This window comes from Rhinocladiella mackenziei, assembly GCF_000835555.1.
Source record: "Rhinocladiella mackenziei CBS 650.93 unplaced genomic scaffold supercont1.4, whole genome shotgun sequence".
Classification (NCBI taxonomy): domain Eukaryota; kingdom Fungi; phylum Ascomycota; class Eurotiomycetes; order Chaetothyriales; family Herpotrichiellaceae; genus Rhinocladiella; species Rhinocladiella mackenziei.
In genome coordinates this window covers 3,165,936-3,188,414 of record NW_013550601.1, presented here as the reverse complement: position 1 = coordinate 3,188,414, position 22,479 = coordinate 3,165,936, and the positions used below count along the sequence as shown (strand labels likewise).

The window sequence follows — 22,479 nt, the reverse complement described above, 5'->3', positions numbered from 1 at the left end:
CCCGGCCAGCCACTCGGCAGTGGCAAAACCCTGCCAGGAGCGGGCTGGTCTATAACGTTTGATCTCCCCAACCAAGCGAGGTGTACATGGTGGACCCGGGAGGCTCTAAAAGAGTTTGGATATCTGGTGGCCTTGTTTCGTTCTTGAATGTTGCAGTCAAATGTCTTTGTGCAAAAACTCTTCTGAAGATTGTTTTGTGTCGCTTCGAAACAGCGAGGAGACTCTAGCAAAGCCCGAAGAGAAAAAAAAAAGGCCCAGGGGATGCTCCCACGCTAAGATGACTTGCATGGCTGCACGGCGCAGGGGTGATCCAGTGGATGGTAAGAGTGAGAAATGATGGACGCCGGACGGGCGAATGGAGGAAGAGTGGCTAAACTGGGGGGCTAGATGTGACAATATTGGCAGAGGGGTTGTATCGAGGTCGCTTTTGTCCCTCCTCTTGCTGTTGGTTGTTCAGCTTTTCCGGCGTGCCTGTTTGAAGATCATGAGTTTGGGAAAATGGAGGGTGGCCTAGAATGTGTTTGAGGAGTCGGGACACGCAGCATCCATCGTGGCAGTGAGGGGACCAACGTGTAACTGACTCCCACCGGGTTGACCAGTCAGCATTGAGGATGAGGCAATATTGCTTCGCACCAACCAGCATCCAGGATCTAGAAGGAGAGATGGGGGAAGAGCCCGACCGCTCTGGTTGGTCAGGGGAAATGGTGACATGAAGATTGTCATCGGGGAGACTAATTAACAACAAAGTTGAACGGGAGCTCGGTTGCAGAGAAAACAAAAGAGTCGAGACTGAAAGGGCTAGAAAGACGATCCCCTTGATATGGGAAAATCCCTAACCCAGCACTGCAGTATCAATCGCTATACCCAGAAGGGACACTGTTCAGCAGCCTGCGCCCAGGCCATCAAAAGGCTAAAAGGCTAAACTCAACTATTTCTCAGGTGCGCTCGGTCGGTCCTCTGCCTGCACTCGCCGTTGTTTCTCACTGGTCCGGTGTTGACGCCCACATTTCCCTTTTCTTACCTCCTGGCTTACCTTTTGCACTCTCGCTTCACACCCTCAACCTTTCAATCCTTCCCCCCCCATGGCGCCCATCCATGCTCCATTCCGGCTCCAGTCCTGCTGAAACGCCGAGAGGGGTGCCATCCAGAGTCAAGAGCGGAACAGTGGGACTCTGCCAGCTGTCACCACGACTTGTCAATCTGACGATGTTCTTCTTGCGTTCGCAGTTTCCCCTGCTACTGTAAAACTTGCTGGAGATTTCTGCAATGCGGGTCGAAGCGATGCCGAAGCCTCTGACGGCCTCACAAGGGTACGAATAGAGAACCCCCCAGCATCCATCCATCGGTGATGATTTCTTCTCCATGAGAACCTCTCTGCCTTGATTTTGACGGCCACTCGGGCTTTAACTACGTTTTCCAGCGAAGCGACGACACGTCCCCGGTCTTCCGCGTTCACTTGACATCTTCGCGTGTGCGTCCTCAACTTCCCATGTTGCTTCTCGAAGAAAGCTCATATTTCGCCCCTTACCGGCCTTCAGTCTAGTCCGCCTTACTCCTCCTTTGTCGTGGATCCTCTCGGAGCCGTAATCCCCTTCTTGACATTCCTTCATCTTGTTATCATTGGCCTTCTTCAGGCTCGCCGCTCCTCCTGCTGCTTCTCTTCCTGGTGCCACTCGCCTCATTTTTGGTGGCTTTCTACTGTAGTCCCTAATTTTGTTGGACTTGATGGTAGATATACCGATATCAGATCTTCAAATCGCAAAGTGGAGTCTCTGACTTCCCTGCTGACAGGTCCTTCACGCCTCGCTTGGACAACCTCCGATATTTCTATTTGTGTGCTTTGAGATGTACGACGGCGCCCTGCTTTCTTAAGCCAGCGCGGCCCAGACACCAAAGACCGCGATGTGATGCAGAGATATTCTGTGTCATTTCCCAGATTGTTGATGCTGTTGGTCGGGACTCCAAGCAGAGTGGCTTGTTTTCAATCTATTCAACATGCCGTCCCCAAACCATCGTTCGCGCGGCTCATTCGGTCACGCAGCTACTGGAGCTGCTCTTCGCCGAGGAGATTTGAAGATATCCGATCCGATTCCATTCGATGACTCCGGAGGAATTTATCCCAATCCAAACTCTGTCATACCCACCAGATACCCTTCTGGATATCGATCAAATGACGCCACTTGGCCGCGCAAAAGTACGGCCGCGCAGGATTTCCATATGCGCCACACCAGTGATGTCGCTCCTCATAACGACACCCGTACGTCTGCTGGCCCATCGATAATCCCCAGTTCTATGTCGTCAATACCCTCAAAGGCATCTTTAAATCAAAAGAAACCTGGAGGGCTAAGAGCAGCTCTGAAGCGTATGTTTTCAGGAAAGCGACAACGATCTGTACCCAATCAGACACGTGGATATCATTACAGCGACCCCGGGAGCCTCATCCCTGTTGTAGAACAACAAGGCCGGACGCGACTGGACTCCGCTCCTCCTTTGGGGAGTGTCACACGAGGAACTGCGCTGGCGTCGCATTCGACGCATCGAGAAGCAGAAGTTGTCGACCAAAGCATCCCACCTCCTCCACGGCGCGGGCGCCGAAATACGCTCCCTAGTTTAGTCTTCAGTGACAGAGAATCAGGACTTGTACCAGCGGTCCATGACTGGAAAACCGCGGAAACTTCTCCGAGCAAGCGTTGGGTTAAAGAAGATTACGTTTCTGACGGTCAATTGAAACGTCGTTCGAGAAGCGCGGACGCGCTCAATCAGCTTTTACGTCACAGCGGAGTGGAGCCATCTCCTGCTCGCGATCGAGCGGGTGAAATAGCCTACTGGCGTCATAGTGCCACTCAGAATCCTGTTCCTGTGTATAGTGGACAATCGATCAGTGTCGACCCCGTACATGTCCTTGGACCGGTCAGTTCGGTGGACGAATCTGAACGAGAGGTTTCCGTCGCGAACCAAATGCAGAATTTCGACTTTGGTCTTGACGGCACAATCCCAGATGAGATCAGTTTGGAACAGAGGGTAAATACTCTGGAAATTAAGCTGTTTGATTTCGAATACGCCATTGCCAAGTTGCAGGGCAACAATATTCCGAAACCGATGTTGAACTCAAGACCTTTCGATCGAGGGCCGATACCAGGTATCTTTCCAGACAACAATACGAATCTGACCTTGACTTCCGGATCATCACACAATCTTGGCTCTTTCTCATCTCCCGCTACCGATCATGACTTGACTTTCTTGTCTTCTCCGGGCGAATCTCCTCCCCCTTCTCCTGAAGCGGACACAATGTTTCGAGCTGAACGAGCTAGCAAAGCAACCACGGTCACGATCAGACCTCTCACCGCCAAACGACAATCACCACGCCAATCGAGGGAGGGGTCACCATCTTCGATCCACATATCTCCCGATAAGTTCGAGGCATTAATGGACATGATCAAAGAAGAGCAAGCCGCTCGCCAAAAGTTGGCGGCGCAGGTTGCAGAATTACAAAAAGAAGTGGAGACCATGAGAACTCCTGTCTATGCGACCATCAGAGAAACCTACCCAACTCCGAGCCCCGAGTCTACACACAATACACCTGGTACACCTCGGACAAAGACACTACATCGAACACAAGCATTCCAGCTCAGCAACACTCATGAAGTTTCACGATTCTCGGGAACGGATCCTGACTCGGATAACGAGGAAGGATTTCAAGAAGTTTACGAAACCCCACTCGAGCAGAGGGATACATTTGAGTCGGCTAGAGAATCCCCACGCATGGTCGTGATATAAACCGAGGTCTTTTGGACTTCACTTGCTTCAAATTTTGAGTACATTACATACTCGTTGGCTTTGCAGAGACTATATAGATACCGCTTTTGGTCCGTTTACACCTTCTACGCGTTTTGAGGATCATCACTTATGGCCTGCCTTGGAGCCTGATGCTAACAACGAGGCATGCTGACCTGGGACGGATGTACATTCCAAAGCTGTTTGCATGAGATACCCCGATTGGTTGATAATAAAGAGAGGAGAATATTTATGTATGACACACACGGACTTCAGGGTCGGCATTTATTCGATTTGAGGAGGGAAAAATTATGACCCTTCTCTGTATAAACCAAGATACGGTCCCATTGAAGCTCTCTTGACGTACATGTATGACAGGGGTCATGCTGGGCCCCCAAAAAAGGCCTGCCAAGGGATTAATTGGAGAGGTTGAACGAGGCCGCCTATTTCTTCAGCTTCAATTTACACGACCACTCAGGCCCTCGAGCATCGAAGCTTGCTCAGCACTCCTCAATAGCCTTTCACCTCCGGCGCATCAAATCGAAATGTCCTCCTCCCTGACCCACCTCCTACCGCCCTCGCCACCCCAGACCACCGCATCTGCCCGGCTACTCACACCAACCACCCAGCCGATCCCACTCCTCTCCTCCGCGCTGGCAAAGCGATACAGCTATGCTCATACCCTCCTGGTGCCAGCGTACTACCATATGCGCACCCTGGCGTTGGTCTCTGACCCATTTTCAACGATGCTGATCGACCTTATCGTGGTTGCGCTGGCCCAGGCAGTGTTCTGTGCAGTCTGTCTTCCGAGCGTGGGCTCGTGGGTGAGCGGGACGTCAGCTGGGAAGATACTCGAAGGGTCGGCCGCGAAGAGCCCCAAGGCCGGCAAAGTCTCAGGCACTGGAAGTACGAGGAAGAAATTGGGTGCTGGATCTGGTGGAAAAGGTATCGGGAAGAGCATGTCTGGGAGTGGCAGTGGTGACAGTGCCGGTGGGAGCTGGAAGAGCAGAGTTATGGTGAGTTTTGGCACTTTATTCCCCTGGTCCCATCTACTTCATGTGCGAGAACCTTTAGAATTTGGGGATTTGAGGAATTCGAATTACTGAAACTAAACTGTTTTGTTCCTCTACATTTAGCCGACATTCTTCTCCCTAATCCTCACGCTCACACTACCACCTCTGCCACTGACAATCATCGCGCTCGTTCTCGGTGCACCATTGTATCCGACATCTCTCCTCCCTCTCACGCTGATGCTCGCTCTGCACGTCTCACTCCTCGGCTTCCTGCCCATCTTCTACACGCACGGCGTCTCATCCGTTGCCTGGCGCGATGTCGCAGCTGCGTGGCTCCCGTTCGACGAATCTGGCGTCTGGGCTGGCACAGTGGGGACCCTGGTCGGAGGATGGATTGGAGCTGTCCCCATCGCGCTGGACTGGGACCGTGAGTGGCAGAAATGGCCGTGTACTGTTCTCTGGGGCGTTGTCATGGGATGGGCGATGGGCAGGATTCTGACGAACATGGCTGGGTTGGGCATCGGGAAGAGAATCAATCTCAGTGAGAAGGAGGAGCCTGAGCTTGAGCCAGGGCCAGAGGTTGCGCCAAAGGAAACCATTGGAAAAACGCGGAAGACGCGGGATGAGAAGAAGAGCGATTGAGAATTCTCCGGACAACAGATTACCACGGCCCGAGGGCCGGCCCATCGCTTTAGGGAACACAATGCATCAAAGTCCGCCAGAATCCATGGAATGACCGCGGAAACAATACAGATTGCAAAAACATCCCCTTTAGTCGGGGCTCTGTATGGATTCTCAGCCTACCAAGACTGGATCTTTTGGCCCTGTCGGAAACTTCCCCCAACAAAAAAGCCACGAGAGTTATGAAGAATTCAACCTCCGTCTCATCTATGTGCTAGACTGGGAGGAACAGTCTCTCAAAATTATCTTTTGTTTGATTTGTTGAGGTGGCACTTCAGCTCGTCATGCGGAAAGAGTACAAGGATACAATACAAAGACCGCTCTGGCCTACTTGGATTGAGAAGAGAAAAAGGCAGCCAGTCGAGAAGGAAATGTATTCTTGAATAGAACATCTAGGAGAGAAATCAGAAGGTCACTAAGATCTCATTTATTTGAAGTCCCCGGTGTCAATTCTTGGAATTATTGAATCTTTTCATTTTCGCGATTGCTTGCTGTTGCTATTCACTCATCCACTACCTTAGTTATGGCAACTCAGGCTTACAGTGGGTAACCCAAAAAGTTTCCTCTAATCGTATCAGTGTCACCACATCATCTCTTCTTTTCTCCAAGAAGCCACACCTCATACCCACTGAAACCAGTTCAATGAATTTAGCCAATCGTTTTCCCCTTTTTATTTCTCCATTCCACCCAGACGGCGAGCTGGAATTGCCCAAGGTCTATTTGTACATTGCCCCAAATAAATAAAAAAGATTCTCCTCTTTCACCTTCCAACTTAATTCCCGGGCGAGATGCTAGATTTTAGCCAATATTGCCCTAGATGTATTGTTGTGTTGGACTCATGAAACGCCGTCGCCATGCACTAAAGCAGAAACAGGTGAAAATCAAAACGTTGTATAAATGAGTCTGGAGGATTGATGCGTGGTGGGCTCGTCGAATTGGAATCATACGTCATCAACACCTGGGTTGGTGCTTCACTCCTGTTCGTCTGAAAGCGTCTCATTCTTCCTTTCGCAGGGTTCTCCGTTTATGAGCCTTCTAAGTTGCATGTACAGGTGTTCTGCCAAGTCGGTAATTGCTTGCAGCAGAGCTGAAGATCCGGGCCATGACCCCACTCACACTGGAATCAGATTTGACTTTTTTTGCGGGTTGTTGACTTTCGCCTTGGAAGCTTATCTGATGTCCTTTGAGACTGGGCCGGCTCGCCGTCAATGCCTTGCCATATGCACTGTGGTATGAGGCATCAGGACTCTCGGTAAGGTCTACCACGACGATGCTATCATCAATACCCGATGAAGCAGTGTAGGGGGTACCTCGAGATGTAGGTGCCAGTGATGAGGATCGTGATCTCAATGATGGTGCCATTGAGGAAGATCGCGAACTAGAATGGCTATGCATAGTTCCGGGTCTGCTGGGCGCAACAAGAGGAGGAAGATCTCGAATTGAAGGCGGTGATACGGATCGATTGTTGCCATACTGACGGAAAGGAGATGGCCAACGTCTGTGACTCGGGGCGGGCAATGACAAGGAGCTGTTGTTGGCTCGGTGTCGTGTATACCGGCCACCAGCAAGATCTTCATCGATGTAGGAGGCCGGGGAATCATAGACACCTGCAGCTCTTGGGGGTGGCGTTGCCACGCTAGGAAGAATGTGTTCCTTGCGAGATGACGGTGGAAGGGAGACACTGGAGTCGTATGAGGTTTGATGAGAGTGCCAGTGCCTGTGGTGGCCGGTAAGCTCAGCTTCTTCTTGTTGAAGTTCCAATTGGAAGCGAATAGGAGCCAGGAATGGCTCGAAATGATCAAAAAGGTCTTGCTCCGTGACTCGGGTGTCGAACTCCAGCAGATACAAGAGTTGCCTCTCCATCAAATTCACTTCTGCCAGACCAAAACCAAAGCCCTCAAACCCCTTGACTGTAGTGTATCTTGCCCAATGCTTGTTCTTGGGGCTTGAGTCGTTCAGATTCTTGGCTGCAAGAATCAAAGAAGCCAGGAAAATTCGGTGAACAGTGCAGCGCATTCCTTTCGCCACAGGTGGTAGTCTTGACCGGAGACGGGCGAGGTAGACCAGAGATGTCATCAGCGTAGGTACTTGGACGGAAGACCGGTGAATCAGGGAACTGATGAATTGTTCAAGAGTGGGCAGGGGTGGTAGAGCGGATTCTGCCATAGAAGAATGAGGAGGTGTTGAAGGAGGTGTGGGCAGGCTGCCTGATGGAGTGGGCTCGGAGTCACATCGAATAACTTGCGAGGCTTGCTTTGCCAGATGCTGAACCATATAGGTCCGAACTGGTTGTCGAACAAACTCCTCCAATGCTGCCCTGTTCTGGGCCAATGTATAATGGGACTCCATGGTGAACGTTGTCGAGTGCAAACGGCAGCTCAACTTCGGGATTTCCCAAGGCTGAGAAGGCGGCCAAGAGGTAGGTAGAAGGGAAAGACAAAGTAGAAACTGAGATGAGGCAGTTCAGGAGTTTATGGATTCCTCAAATACCCTTGTCTAAGCTTTGAAGTGTGAAGTGTGAAATGACAGGATCCCGGGACAGGAATTTGACACTAGGCAGGAGGTTGGTATTATTTGCGTAGATGTGTAAAGCCCTGGCCTGCAGGAGTTGAGGTCTTAGCTCTTTTGAGTATATCTCGATATGGTCCGGTAGCAAGAATAAAAGCTCTGGGCACGACCCAGGATGTTGCTCCTGTGTTTGAGAGAGAGTCGCGTAGTGTTTAAGCGATACTCCTGAATAGTGCACAAGAGTGATGTAGGAACTGCAGAGTGGTGGGGATGGGTAGTGTCAGGGAGGTTTAGGACCTGCAGCTAGTTGATAGGCGATCGATAAACTGGGGGAAAACACGGGTAGGGTGGCGGATGGCTTGAGGTTAGGCCGCTAGGGTTTCTGGTCGCTGGCTGGGTTTTCGGTTTGTCAGGGGTTGGAACCTGGAGCCAAGGGTTGAAAGGTTTGTCGGGTACTCTCTCTTCCTTTTTGTCTGTGACCGAGCAGGGCTAGTAGGGGACTTGATTCGGTTCTAGGAGGATCGTGGCTCGAAGAGGCCTGAAAAGTGAGGTAGGGAGGCCGGCCCCAGATATGGCAGGGAGGTGGTTTTGGGCTGTAGGAGACAGGGGGGGGGTGTGCTGTGATAGCTCAAGCCTTCGACACAGACGAAGGAGAGGATACGATGGAGAGAAGAAGGTAGAATTGAAGCAGAGATGAGAAGGTGGTTTTATGAACCGGATGGGCAGGGCAAGTTAGCATGGCCACAACAGAGGGAAGATTCGTTTGAATGAAATGGGCGCTTGCTGTGGATATGGGAATGGGAGTGAATGCAGACTGCGGCCAGATATGTAGACCTGTTGGCCCAGAGCGGCCAGAAACGAGGGCCAGACAGAGATGGGTGTTTCGCCCTGAGCAGGCGGTTGGCAAAGCGCTTGTACGGATTGGGCGGCTGCAAGGTGCAACTTCTGAGATGGAGACGATCCCTTCCGTCGCCCTTGCTGAGCAAGCCTCAACGGGAGGGATTGGATCTGGATGACCTGTCGGCAGTGGCCAGTGACCACGGACCGCTGACCACTTACATAGGAACCAGATGGACGATGGTGATGATGGGATTGGGCGAATGTTTGAAAGCATGACCAAAACGTTCAGGCGCGAAGACTCCCCCTACTGTCTACTTATCTACAAGCTGGTGCTTGAAAAAGGGTACGAGTTATACGAGTAGTGCGAGAGAAGGAAGGTCACAACTTGGTACCAATTTGCTAACGAAGAGAAAAGCCACATCGGAGTTGCCATGATCTATCACCATAGCCATAAATGCGCAGCTGGCAGCATAACTCGTTCAGCTGGCAGAGGAACAATCTATCAAATCTGGACTGTTATGGCAGGTAAAACCCCTCCTCCACACATCTGCCTACGCGGCCCTATTCTCCCAGCCAAGTTGCCGCCCTCCATCCTATCGATTGGAAGACAGGTCGAGACACACGCCTGACACGCCTGACACACTTTCAAGTTTCTGCCACGGCGCCTGATTCTGCTTTTGGCCTGGTGCTTCAATGCGCTTCAACCTCAGGGGCCGAGGCTCCTCGTTCGCTCAATCCGTTGGTCATCCGGTAGCCATTCGCTTACTGCACAATGACTGTCCTTGATATGGATTGACGGATGACTGGTGAAACAACAAGTCTCGCCTCGACGCGCTCAAATCCTACTTCTCGATTCTCCCCCTCTTCGTCCATCCCTTGCTCGGGGAAAAACGCTTGCAGATGCCCAAAGCCGTTCGAAAGCCACTTCCAAGCCAGTCGACATCCTGTCTCAGCTTTCTTTGTTCAATTAGGAATCCCCACAGGCTCAACCCTCCTGAACGGTCTCACAATCCCTTCCATCCACCTCCTAGCTGCCACCATTTCTGCCGCAGAAACAGCGGCACAGCCACCACGTTACTATCTATTTCTCCGCGAGTCGTTCGTCGTACTCTCCTCAAAATTTTTTTAACTTGGTTTAGCAGCCAGTCATATGGGAAGATACCACAAGGAACTGTCACCGCGAACCCCATTATCCGAAAAGACCCATTGAGGTCAAGGTGACCCTCTCCTCAAATTCATGCGACGGTTTTGGTGCCGCACAATATGTTCTGTGCCCTTGGTTCATGCAAGGCCTCGAGTTGATCCATGAAATATCTATCTGCAATCTAATGAAATCTTGTGCTCCATTCCAAATGCTAGGTCACTCAGTCACATCCAGCCGGTGCTAGACGAGCCCTCGTCGTTTCTGTGCAAGTGCCTAGGGGATACTTCCGAATCACATTTCTTTATGGGTAGATGGGCAATACAAGCTCTCAGACCAAATGATGATCATCTCCGAATATAACATCTTTGTCCTTGACTAAGTCACCGGCCTCCAGCAGACAGAGACACGGATACCGGCGATTCCGATCTTCCTCCCACGGTACGAAGCAGCCGGTACTTCAATAGCTGAGCGTATCCAGGCTTGACTTTGGGAAATCCCCTACTACCAATGGTATTCGGATATTGCGCACGACGGCGATGGCCGTGGCGGTGCCGATTCCGTTATCATACTGGGGTGGTGTGGCTGGAGCCCAGTCTGCGCCACAGCATGACCAGGATGAAGCGCTTGGGGGCATCAGTTGACACAAACCTATGATAAAATGCTGTCATGCGAGAACTCGTGCTGGGATACCCCCATCCTCGCTTCTAGCCTCCGTCTACTGAGCATATGATCGAGAATTCTCTTCTGGACGCTTTCTGACCGTTGCAGGCAATCCATGTCGACGTATTTCGGACCACAGGGACTTTATGAGTGATGCCTGGTGATTCGCAGCCATTTGCGATCGAGAATCTTCGGATATCTCTAGAGTTTGGGAGCAAGCGACTGGCTATCCTTGTGTATGATTTTGAACTGTCGACCGGTCATGTAGATATAGGTCCTACAAAGATGACTGGCTTCGAAGTGGTCCCATGCAGGGAGCTCGATCACACTTGCGACGAAGGGGACGGGCCACGTATGCTTCAAGCCGCCTCTTTGCATCACAACATCATGGCACGGTTTGGTGCCTTCGCATTTTGGATCATGGTTGATAACGAGCTCAGAAATGACGTGCATACTAGAGCCCATCTCTTGGTAATTCTATGCCCTCAGAGCCTGACACGTGACTGCCCACTGAAGTAGGTCGCCGTTGCGATAGTTTGGTTCAGCCTGCTTGACGAGGCGCTCCAGGTTATGGATCCTAGGGGCAACAGCAACGACTAACTCGCCCCTTGTTTTCTATTTCGTTTCGGTTTGCTTGCGATTCGACGACTTTGCGGGCGCTAACGCCATCAAGAACGTGCAAAGGGAAAACGTTGATAGCAAGCCACACACCAGTATTCCTCCATTTGATTCCATCAGGACATCCAAGTTTGGCCGCCAGGTCTTCTAGGTCGAACTTCTCTCAAAACAAAAGTGCTAATATCAAGGATGACCGAGAGAGTCAACGTGGTCTAAGATAAGAATCTTGTTGTCGGAAAACGAGACCCCATGTCCTTTTTCCCCTTTCAACATGGATTCGGAACAAAGATACTCATTCCATGAATTGGCTATTGCGTGTGACTCTCGAGATGCTGTTCGGCCTCTCAATGGAGGAGTCAGCTTCCAAAATGTTTCCTGTTCGCGATGCTCATTTCGTCTTTAGGGATTCATGCAAGGCCATATTGATTGACACTTCCGCCGCGCCGGAAGCTCCTCATATCGTGGTCATTGCGTGCCGTGTTTTGTGTAGTTTCCCGTTGTAAAACGTTCCTTTCACCTCTTATTCCCAACAGCCGCCCATCTCTCTCTACTCCTGACTCCCACGCCCTCGTCCACCGTCGACCCGCTCGTCCCTCCAGCCGCCCAACCCTCCCCGATCTCTCCCACCACTCTACCCGGCCTGCCCGCGACAATCGTCCCGCCCGCCCAGACCGTGTTTGGCGGCAAGACCGTCCCGTCCAGAATCTTCACATTATCTTTAATCATCACCATATTCCCAATCGTGCAATTCGCGCCAATGTACACGTTACTCCGTATCTCGGCGGCGCGAATATGCGTGTTCGGTCCGACGTACACGTAGTCCGAAATGCGGAGCATGAAGTATGTCATGATCTGTTGGGGCTCGCCGTTGGCGCCGGTAACGGTCGTGAGGCGCGAGGGAGGGTGAAGCGTACAGCCAGGGCTGATGAAGACGTAGCGGCCGAGGTGGATGGAGGTTTGGTCCTGGGATGCCGAAGAGGATTTCTGATCGCTCGCGCTCTGGGCGGCGGGTTTGGGCTGCGGTGGACGCACGAGGTCGCCGTGGATCACGACGTCCTGTTGGATCACGCATTTGCCGGCGAGGATGATGTGGCGGGGTCCGAGGACGCTGGCGCGTCGACTGATTTTGTTGCCAGTTTCCTATGACAAAAACTGTCAACAATATGGGGGAATAAAGGGAACGGATGCTATGTCCAGAAACGAGAATGGGAAAGTGATATTGATCATACAGTTTCAATGTACTCTCCTCGGACCGAGGGTTTTGGAGGCATGGCTTCTCACATCTTATGGCGTTCCGTCGCCCGGCAGCGCTGTCGCGAGAGCGAAAGATGACAGTCATGTTTCAATACGTACCTTGCATCGGGTCTCTTTTCGGACTTAAGCTTTCTTTGCCGTTCCTGGTGACCATCAGGCTGACCAATCACAGATCGCCAAAGCCTGTGGCATGTTTGAAAGGCCCGACGGCAACGCGAAACATACGACGAAGTTATGACAATAAATTAAACAAAGGGGCGTAGTTCTGTGTATCAAAACGGACTTAACAAGAGTATACAATCTGCCGAGTACAAGCAAAGCAGCCCAGAAAGTGGCCCCCAATCCAACGTCCGCCGCCACTACATCTTGTATTTCACGATGTGTCATCCTGGGGAGAAAACTAGCCGCCATTTTGACAAGGGAGTCAAGTTCTCGGGTTTGAACCGGGGTATATCACATGTACGGAACCGTTCTTCGAGTTAAAAGCCAAGCAACTTATACCGTTGTCCGCAAAAACTACATGGCAACAGACCGGTTTGGGAGCGATGGATGTTTCCTGACCAAAACCCAGTCTCTTCACCATTTACAATCCAAGTTCAGAGGAATGCGGCTTCGTGGTAAGCAAAAGATCATGACGAGATGTTGTTGCAAGCGTAAATCTTTCCGTCCCTGGATTCATCATCGATGATCATCTTACCAGTGCCGCGGGCACCGCAAGATGAAGTCGACATTTGCGTTGACGCCGGTGATTTCTTCTGTTCTGATCGCGAAAGACACGGCTTGATGGTCCTGCTGTCGTGTTGGCATAGAGACAAAGTTCATGACGCGCCAGACTTGAGATGCTGAGTCGACGTATTCGTTGTTTTGAGCGCCGGTGGCGCTGTGGATAGGGCAGTTGTCTCAAAAAGAGCAAGGAGGGCTAGAATGCCGAAGTTCATGTTTTTGGCTATATGAACCGCTGAAATGATTGAAAATGAAAGCATATAAGGCTCCCTTTCGTACGGTCCCTTGTGAAAACGAATGTCTTTGCATGTATGTGCCTGGCAGACCTGAACATAAGACTCGCCACGTCTCTTTAGAGGATTTCTCATGACTTAGATGGTGGCTGTCTTCACTGTCGGGAGCTCATTCCCAGAGGCACGGAGACAATTCAGCGCATAGGGAACACTGTATTTAGACAGGGCCACGTGGATAGCGGGCTTGAACACGGTCAACCTAACGGAGAGTTGCTCTCTGTCGTGGCTATTAGACACTAGATGCGAGCACGAGGCTCCGCGACGAAGTCACGGATCATCATATCCGTAAAGTTTAGAATAGTTAGAAGGAGAAAGAAGCGTACCTGGGAAATGGTGTGTACATATCATATGTAATGTTTGGAAGACGTTGGCTGCACCATAGCCTTACTCACCGTTGCGAATTTGGAAATCGACGAACGGAATCATATATCTCCGCGCAGAAGTTGGTACATTTCATTCTTCAAGTCGGTCATTACAGGGGGATGGTTAGACGTGTTCACGTCGAAGACACGGTCTTGCCACCCTTGCGGATCATTCGAGGGAATAAAGATGGGATGAGTCCGTCCGATCTTTTTACCCCTTTCCACAACAAGACACAAAAGAAATTCCAACTGATCGGAAGGAGGATCGAACTGTGCGTCATCTCGTGCTTTCAATTATAGCTCTTGATGTAAAGGACTGGGCCCGTGTGCAGGCAAGCGGATAGATCAACTCGGGCCTTTTCATCAGAGTGCGCACGCATCTCTTTGGTTCTCTTCAACAGGAAGTGCCCGAGGAACTGTCCTATCACAAGCCGAAGCTCCACCTTTCTCGCTTTTCCTGGAAGGATTCTCCTTTCCGTGGGAAATTCAAGCTCGATGGACGGTTACCAGGACGCGCTGCTCCGTCGATGATCGATCATGCAAGCTTCGGACGAGTATGAGCCTAGGCTGTATGAGGTTCGCGCTCTTTGACGAGTGGCGATTCACAAAGTGACCAAACACCACGCGATGCAATCCCTTGAGCTTCTTCATAGGTTCTGCCGTTTCCAGCAAATATGGTGTCCTCTCAATTGGTAATACCCCTTCAATCAGAGGATGGAGCATCGAAAGGCTTACTTACATTTAAAACGCCCTCTGCAGGACGCGATGTAGCCAATGGCCAAGTGATTTCAATCCTGCTGCATTGGCTGAGAGGAGACTGGACAGCGTGCTCTTGGTGATATACCTCATGCATGCTCGGCACCCTGGTCGGCGTAGTCCACATTACGCGTGCCTTGGAAGATAGGTATCTCCGTTTAGTTAAGGAGAAAGCAGCAAGGATGGTTATCCTCACCGGGCATTGCATCTCGCTCTCTCGCCACACTTGCTTTCCTAGGGGATGTATCGTAGGAGCATGGCGACTAAATCTCATTGGCGCCACAAGGCAACCTGCATAGTGAACACGCTAATGTAAATAACGAGTGGAATTGTATTGGTATCTTACTAAGTGAGGGCGTGTCGAAGGCCGCTTTTATTCTCAGTTACTAGCGCCTTGGCATATTTCACACTAAACTGAACGTCATAAATTTCATCCCCTGTTCTCCTTCTGTCCTTGCTTGAAACATGACGGACTGCGTCCGGTAAGAGGCGAAGATCTGAAGGCATTTGGATCTCCGCGAGCTTCATCGGCCGTATGGACTCATTGAACTTGTGGAGGTACAGCCATGTCTGACCTAACCACAAAGCACTATAAGATGACAAAACGTATCTTCTTCATGCTATGGCTAGCTGTCTCTATCCAGCATTTAGCCCGCATGACAATACCTTGGACGATGATGACATTGCAGGTCAAGTCGCGAGTTACAAACCATTCTGAAGCCCTTCTTTCTGGCCCTACATTTCACGTGGCCTGAGGTGCGGTAAGAGTATCTATGCCAGACACTATGTTGGATTTTGTTCTCATTGGAGATGCATCCTCTGTCATGAAGCTCACGACTTTTTTTCGTGGCTGATAAATGGTTCATGGCCAGAGCCTCATCTCTGCCGTCGGCCCCTGGAGCAGACAACCGTTAGACTTTTATCAGAGAATTAAAACCCTCGGAAGGCGCATCAATCATCCTGACCGCACCTCAGTTGCGAGTACAAGTTGCAATGTCCTTCTAGTTCGCATAATATAGGCGGATATTCGAACTCAGAACGGCTAATGCGCCATGGGTGGGTGGAATTGCAGCTGCGCCATCTTCCCCAAGTCCTATTATGATCTTCTTTCTCCTAGCTATGGCGACGATTCTTGGAATATACTTATTCTCTCCGGAGTACCTAAACAGCCTTTCTTCAACCTGGTGGATCTCGTTCGACTTCCCGGAGAGAAAGGCAAAAGCTGCAATCAAGGACCATCTTACGCCCAGCATGGAAAAAGCCCCAGAGCTCGAGCAATCTATAACAGCAGTATTCTCCGACTGCAGACAACGAAGATGCGATTGGAGACCATCACAAATTTTTGTAACGTGGCCAACGTTCAGAAGTACTCACTGATATTTTACATCTCTCGAGTCTTCAAGTGGGACAGATCAAGCAAACCTCTACAATCCCCTGAAATTACAACTCTCTCGCGGCGGACCTTGGGCAATGTCCGATGTTGCAGATCAATGTCAACGCTGCAGAGGCGATTATTGATCCCAGTCACCCTTGCCGGATCTGAGTCCAACGACGGGTACTCACGCCAGTTTGTGGAAGAATATCTTGGATGCTGGTACCAAAAGTCCGGGTACGGCATGATCACCAGACGCGTCCACACTTCTCCAACAAATCTGGAACCTACAGGACGCTAAAGGTCGCCGGTCAGATGGTGGGACATACTTATTTGCGGGTCCAAACCAAGTAAGTAACTTTCCCCGTGCCGGGGGTGGGTGATTTCCCCTTTTCCTTCTACCTTGTCCGCTCTAAGTCTGGTACGAACTCATTGCGTGCGACATTAGCGTTCGAGGGATTCTAGAAGGGCATCTGCTTCCCTTGGATTTCTATGCGGATGAGAGTCGGTGACTTGTAGTTTTCAGATTGGAAATGAGAATGTGCTTGCGGTTGAGATGGTGGTATGCAAGAAAGAGAATCACAACCAGTCGAAATTGCTGGGTGATGGGCCTCGTTGAGAAAACAAATTCAACATTGGATAATCGGTCAACCACACGTATGAGTAAGTTCTTAGGTCTATGGATAGACTCTCTAACACTCAGCATTTCTTTTCCGTTCTTTTCCCCTTGGATCTTTTCGTTTCTATCCTGACTTGTATTAAATCAATGAATTATATCGCCAATCCATTCAAATTCGCCGCATCCGCTTTACTTCGGTCTCCATCCAGCATCTTCTTCATTCCACCCGCACCATCATCCGCACCATCATCGTCAGCAACCTCGATCTTAATCCCGTACTTGTCACAAATCCGTCTCGCGACACCTTCGCCACTCCACCATGCCCCTGTCGTGGTCCCCAGCGCAATAAACGGCGCCGTGTGCTCGCCTGCCAACCAGAGACCCTGCTCGTTCAATCCTCCCGCGGACCTCATGACTTCGATATCCTCGTCCCCTCGTTCTAGGCCGACTTGGAAATTACAGTATGAACCATGGCCCGCGAAGGGGTCTGCTTGCCATTGCGTCATGAGGAATGAAGTCGGCGTACAGATGGGGTCGTTGGGATGATAGCCAGGCAGGAGAGCGTAGAATGGTTCCGCGAACAAACGTAGGGTCTCGTTATATTGAGGCGAGTGCGGTGGAAGGGATTGGATTGATTGGACAACGTGTGTGGCGCAGGGTCCGTAGATGTAGAACAACAGTGTAGGATGGGCGTGGGGAGAGGGCAGATGCGCGAGGGAGACGACGGATTGGTTCCATTTTTCGGTCTCGGGGTGAGGGATATAGGACGGGTCGTGGAAGTGGGTGAAGATAGGGTGGCTGGACGTATCTCTACCGCGAGTGTGCGCGTGAATGTGAGTGCTGTCGGTCTCGGCGTCTTGGAACGGAGAGAGCCAGAACGCCTCGGGAAACGTCACATATAGTTTTTCTAGACGTCCGTAGTTGATGTGTTCGATGGCGGAGGATAGTCTGGAGGGCAATTTCGGTGTGAATGCGCTGGTGTGGTAGCGTTTCAACCAGCCTAGCGGACAGGTGATGACGACTTCGTCAAAGGTGCAAGTGTGGCCTGTTGAAGTTGTGAGTGTCACCGTATGCGTAATCGCCTCGTTTTCGCCGTCGGGAGAGGTTTCGAAATTGCAATGGACAATCTCTGTTTCCAAAAGTAAATCGATTTTGTTAGACTCTGTCACCGTGCGACCGATCTCGCGTAGGATAGCGCTGTACGTGCTGGCGACAAAGACGTTTTCGCCCTCGATACATTCTTCCAGAAAGAAGAACTTGAGACTCTGTTTCTCGACCGAGTCGCCGACGAAGGGACCCCACATCTGCGCTTCATGAAGAAGGTCATCACGTTTCGGTCCATCGATCCCGGCCCTTGAAAGTTGGGCTTGGAAATACTGGAACAGACTGGTCCCGGGATCGATGCTGGAAGAACGTTCGTCGCTATGCTTGAACGCATCGACCACCATTTCCCAGATCTTACTCGAGAGCTCGATGGCTTCGGGGTCCGGTCGTCGTCTGCCGTGACGGTCGAAGAGGGCACCTTCTTCCTCGGGTTCCATGACAGTCGTCCCAGTCTTCGAGGCGAGATTCATGATCGGATTGCCCTTCGTGCCGTGGATCCAGTTCGGGCCCATGTCCATGAGGTAGCCGCCGGATGAGGCTTGGTGGACGCGTCCGCCGATGCGATTGCGGGCTTCGAACAGTGTTACCTTGACGCCGCTGCGGGAGAGGACATCTGAGCACCGGAGTCCTGAGATACCGGCCCCGACAACGGCGACGTGTGGGATTTTACTTGTTGATGATGATGCCCGCGTCCTGGCGTGGGAAAGAGCGTGCATGGCGGAAGAGACTGCGAAAGCGGGCAGGCCGTTTACATTCGCATGGCTATTGTGTGGACTGCTGGCTAGGTCCTGGGTTATTCGAGACATTCAATTAAAGATGAATGCTCAACTCAACCAAGGGTGGGTGAGACAGGGATGTAGGTTGTATTCTTCGGCGAATGAGATGGGAGGTTGTCAACGTCGTGTACCCGAAAGCGTGGGGGATGGATTGAATATACTTTGGTGGTCTTGTGTAGGAGGAGGGAGGGAAAGGCAGCGGAAGAAGGTTTTTGGGATACACGTCCGTCTAAAGGGTATCGCTCTGATGTTAAATTGAAAATATTGATGCCTTACGGAGTTAAGGAACGGAGTGGATTGGCCGTGTCGATTGAATATTATTGTCGGCGTCCACGTGCCTCTCGTCTGCTCCCTCTGCCATACGACCAAGTTACAAACATTGCATTTGAATCAATCAACATTTGATTATTGCTTTTAGTTTCTCTGGTTTTCGATAGACTGCGAACAGCGAGAAGACTGGACTGGATAAGCTGCCTTGTCTAAAATACAAATCACCTCGAGCATTGCTCCATGTCAAGCAAGCTGCTCTTATCATCCTAATCAAGCAAGATTATCCATTTCCTATGCCAAACTTCATCCATCATCACGAATCACAAAATGCTTCATCTCCATGCTCCTTGACTCAATGAAAGCAAGCCTTGAACACAATCCAGCTCTTCACCTTTGGCCTTCTCTTTACTGGGAGACGGTTGACCACCCGTTCTCTCACCGCGTCGCTTCCGTGAAGAACCGGGATCTGGAAATGTCATGTCTTTATTCTCTTGAAGGATCGGTCGCTGACACCCACTAGGTTGGGTTCTGCGTAAGGCATGTTCCGACATTCGTGTGCCTGGTGCCCAGTTCTCCTTGTCCGAATCCCCAGATGGCGACCGAACATGGCCGGAATGTTTGGGTTTGTGGCCGGACGATTCTGTCACACCGTCAAATCCTTGCAAACGACCCAGCGATGACTTGGCACGGGATAATTTCGGCTTGCCCTCTCTCAAGGCTGTTGTTGAACGGGTACGGCCTTGTGTCAATGACGGACTGAGAGCTTGCGAACGTGATTTGAAACTGTTTGATCTGATGAGGTTGATAGCACTGACTGCGGAACCGGCGGTTTCAGCTTCTGCTTGTGTCGCCAAGGCATCGTTGCTGTTACTGTCACAGAAAAATTCCCAAGTTCTGGCATCACGCGACCGACCGAAACCAGCTCCGATAGCCTCGCATCGTGGTCCTTGTCCGGATTCTCGAAGGGTATCGACGCCCATAGCACTCTTGCTTCGGGCGAGTCCACCCTTGGCCTTTTCTTGTGAAGCTGGCGGTGCAGCGCATGGTTTCTCTGGTGACGGTGTGGGTTCATTGTTGATTCGAATCTTCACCGCTCCATCCACAGTCATGGCCAATCGGACCATACTCGAACTTCTTGGAAGAGATTCCCTAACTCGAGAAGGCGTCTCGGCCTCATTGGAGGACGATGGCCCAGTCTTTGCTCCGGTCATCTCGTCGTGATCTCTCTTTCTCCCGCTTCCTGTCTCGCCACTGCCCTCCTGTTCTTTCGTATCACTCTCTCCAACCTTGATCCCCTGCTTCTCTGGTGTCGCTTCATTTGTCGTGTTTTCACGGCCGGACAGCGGTGTGGACTGGGCTGCTGTGTTTTGTGTGCCACCTTGAGCGGCGTCTTGATCGGGACTGGCTTCGGGCGAAGAGGTGGGGTGGAGGAGATCATGAATGCCAGAAGCCCTGGAGGCTGGTCGGTTGATTGTTTCGGATGCAGGAGAAAGATTTGGACGTGTATTCGATGCAACCGTATCTTCTGGAATGGGAGGCGAAGTCATGTGAAGCGGAAGAGGACCGACAGGACTATTGCGGAAATGTGCAACGAGTTCATGAGGCTGCAATGGTTTTGACCTTCGACGATCATTCTGGCGACGATTCTGGAACCAAATCTCCAACAAGGTCAGCTTTTAGGAATGCTCAGGGCAGGGACATTGTCTGCGCGCACCTGAACTTCTTTCTCACCCAAGTCAACTTGACGGACAATCAGTGCTCTCTCAGCTTTATCTGGTTTGGAATTCTTGACATATGCGGCTTCAAGGATGGCATGATCTTGGGGACTAGAGACAGTCAGATAGGACAGTTCGAGGTTGTTAAATAGTTGAGATTCCCGACCTTGTTCTTCTTCTCTTGGCCTTGACCTTCGCGGCGGGAGTGGTGGACGATATGGAAGAGTGACGATGGACTTGAAATGCATATTGAGGCTTAAGGTCTGGGTCATGACCAGACTCGGCCTTATCGTCTGAACATTCTTCCATTGTTGTGAAGGAGGGAAGAGTGGTTATGACCGCGTATGAACAAGGTGAAGTGGAGAAAGAGAGAAAACGAGGGTCATGTCGTTTGCGTCGTTGCAGCGACGCGGTACAGTGAGAGAGTCGCGTCGTATCATTCACGCCATTTGGGCTTGGCCCAATTCGCACCACGGCACTGGCACCACAATCACCGACAGCGCTTGTGAGTTCAGCCCGGTTGGCCAGTTGCATCAAGACAGTACGTACTCGGATTTTAACAAGATAATTGCAATTGTGAGTAAGACACAGAAAGTGTCAGCATGCTGCATCACCGACCCTGCGGCCGAGATACACGTGACGCGTGTTGATATCATGTGATCGCATAGAGGAGCTTCCGCCTCTTCCATTCACATTGAACTCAATGGACATGATGGTTTGCCTCTGGAAATTCCAAATGATCGTCAATCACTTGGGTGTTTTTTCTTCGCATGGACCTTCTTCACCTTTATCGGCTGCATATTATCGATGACTGTTGATCGACCACTGGCATCCCGAATCGCGATCGAATCGCGACAACACGTGACTGACATCGAGGAACATCCCAAGCAATTGCGGCTTTTTGCTGTAGGATGCTGACATTCAGCTCGATGTCCGAGTCGAGCCTCAACGCTCGGTACTAGTATTTCCCATTTGCCGGCTCGCCTGACGAATGTCACAATGATCTCAGCCGCTCCGCATGAGGATCAAGACCGCTTCCAAGTCTTGTCCTTCCGGGGTTCCAATAACCACCCGATGCGCGTCCTCTCCGAACAAACGGATCCAAACCCGGCCCCCGCCCTCTTCTCTCCTCCCCGGGGGAGAATTCTTCTCGCCTACTCAAATTTCTTTGAAACTTCCAACCAAGTTCGTTTGATCCTACCAGAGTAAAAGACCCCGGTAGACAAGACTCCACAGAGCAAGGCAACAAAGTTTCATTGCCTACATGGGCGGGCTAACAAATACGAGTCAGCAAGTCGGATTGGCCACATGGTCTTTCTAGCCCTTGCATTGCGCCATATTCATTCCCATAGCGCGCCTGATAGGGCTGACCGCTACCACAAACCAAGCAACCCACTCTTCTTGGTACTTTGGCTCCAGCAATACCACTAGCCTTTCGACAACCAGTTCGTGCCACTGGACAAGTCCCTTGAAGAATTTAAGGCTTCGAACTGCACCAAGCTGTATTTTCGCAAAGTTCTGCAGAAGGACCGCTACAATGCCCCCCCCTAGACGAGTCATGACTTATTCTCATGTCCGACGCGCGACAAGTTCTCCATCCCCTTTAACACTCACGCCGTCAATCTCCCGAGACGGTTCGGGCTCCTTCCAGATTCAACTGCATCATCGACACCGGTTTTGCCATTCTTCCAATCATGAACACGCTGATGTATTATATGGAGTAATCTATCACCACCGCCTGGCTTCTAGTACGACTCATACTCAAGGGAATCGCTTCGATGCCTGTTCTGCCTAGAATGACTCGAAGGATGATCATTATCATTGGCAATGATTGCTTGGAAAACTCCTGTCCTTTTCCGCCTCGTGTTGCGTCTCTCTCCTATTCCCTCCCCCCGGGCTAGTCCCTATTGGTGGTTTCTTTCCATAGTCTGGGTCCACTACTCACGCCTAAATACTTCCTTGGACCCTATCGTATGTGAGAAGACCTCTTTAATTGA

The 22,479-nt window shown here is 51.0% G+C and overlaps 6 protein-coding genes across 6 annotated transcripts; 2 read left to right on the top strand and 4 right to left on the bottom strand.

Annotated features, from left to right (window-relative positions):
• Nucleotides 1–1,995: 1,995 nt before the first annotated feature.
• Z518_06266 (uncharacterized protein) lies at nucleotides 1,996–3,777 on the top strand (the record flags this gene model as incomplete). Its single annotated transcript, XM_013417076.1, has 1 exon — nucleotides 1,996–3,777. The coding sequence occupies one exon, from the start codon at nucleotides 1,996–1,998 to the stop codon at nucleotides 3,775–3,777; it is 1,782 nt and encodes a 593-aa protein (XP_013272530.1).
• Nucleotides 3,778–4,319: 542 nt separating this feature from the next.
• Nucleotides 4,320–5,429, top strand: Z518_06265 (uncharacterized protein; the record flags this gene model as incomplete). Its single annotated transcript, XM_013417075.1, has 2 exons — nucleotides 4,320–4,790; nucleotides 4,911–5,429. The coding sequence occupies 2 exons, from the start codon at nucleotides 4,320–4,322 to the stop codon at nucleotides 5,427–5,429; spliced, it is 990 nt and encodes a 329-aa protein (XP_013272529.1).
• A 1,074-nt stretch (nucleotides 5,430–6,503) lies between these two features.
• On the bottom strand, nucleotides 6,504–7,817 carry Z518_06264 (uncharacterized protein; the record flags this gene model as incomplete). The annotated part of the gene is made up of 1 exon (XM_013417074.1): nucleotides 6,504–7,817. One exon carries the CDS (start codon nucleotides 7,815–7,817, stop codon nucleotides 6,504–6,506), a length of 1,314 nt encoding a protein of 437 aa, XP_013272528.1.
• Nucleotides 7,818–11,751: 3,934 nt separating this feature from the next.
• Z518_06263 (uncharacterized protein) lies at nucleotides 11,752–12,509 on the bottom strand (the record flags this gene model as incomplete). The annotated part of the gene is made up of 2 exons (XM_013417073.1): nucleotides 11,752–12,378; nucleotides 12,468–12,509. The coding sequence occupies 2 exons, from the start codon at nucleotides 12,507–12,509 to the stop codon at nucleotides 11,752–11,754; spliced, it is 669 nt and encodes a 222-aa protein (XP_013272527.1).
• Nucleotides 12,510–16,769: 4,260 nt separating this feature from the next.
• Z518_06262 (uncharacterized protein) lies at nucleotides 16,770–18,437 on the bottom strand (the record flags this gene model as incomplete). The annotated part of the gene is made up of 1 exon (XM_013417072.1): nucleotides 16,770–18,437. The coding sequence occupies one exon, from the start codon at nucleotides 18,435–18,437 to the stop codon at nucleotides 16,770–16,772; it is 1,668 nt and encodes a 555-aa protein (XP_013272526.1).
• Nucleotides 18,438–19,099: 662 nt separating this feature from the next.
• On the bottom strand, nucleotides 19,100–20,791 carry Z518_06261 (uncharacterized protein; the record flags this gene model as incomplete). The annotated part of the gene is made up of 3 exons (XM_013417071.1): nucleotides 19,100–20,425; nucleotides 20,482–20,593; nucleotides 20,649–20,791. The coding sequence occupies 3 exons, from the start codon at nucleotides 20,789–20,791 to the stop codon at nucleotides 19,100–19,102; spliced, it is 1,581 nt and encodes a 526-aa protein (XP_013272525.1).
• Between the last annotated feature and the right edge of the window lie 1,688 nt (nucleotides 20,792–22,479).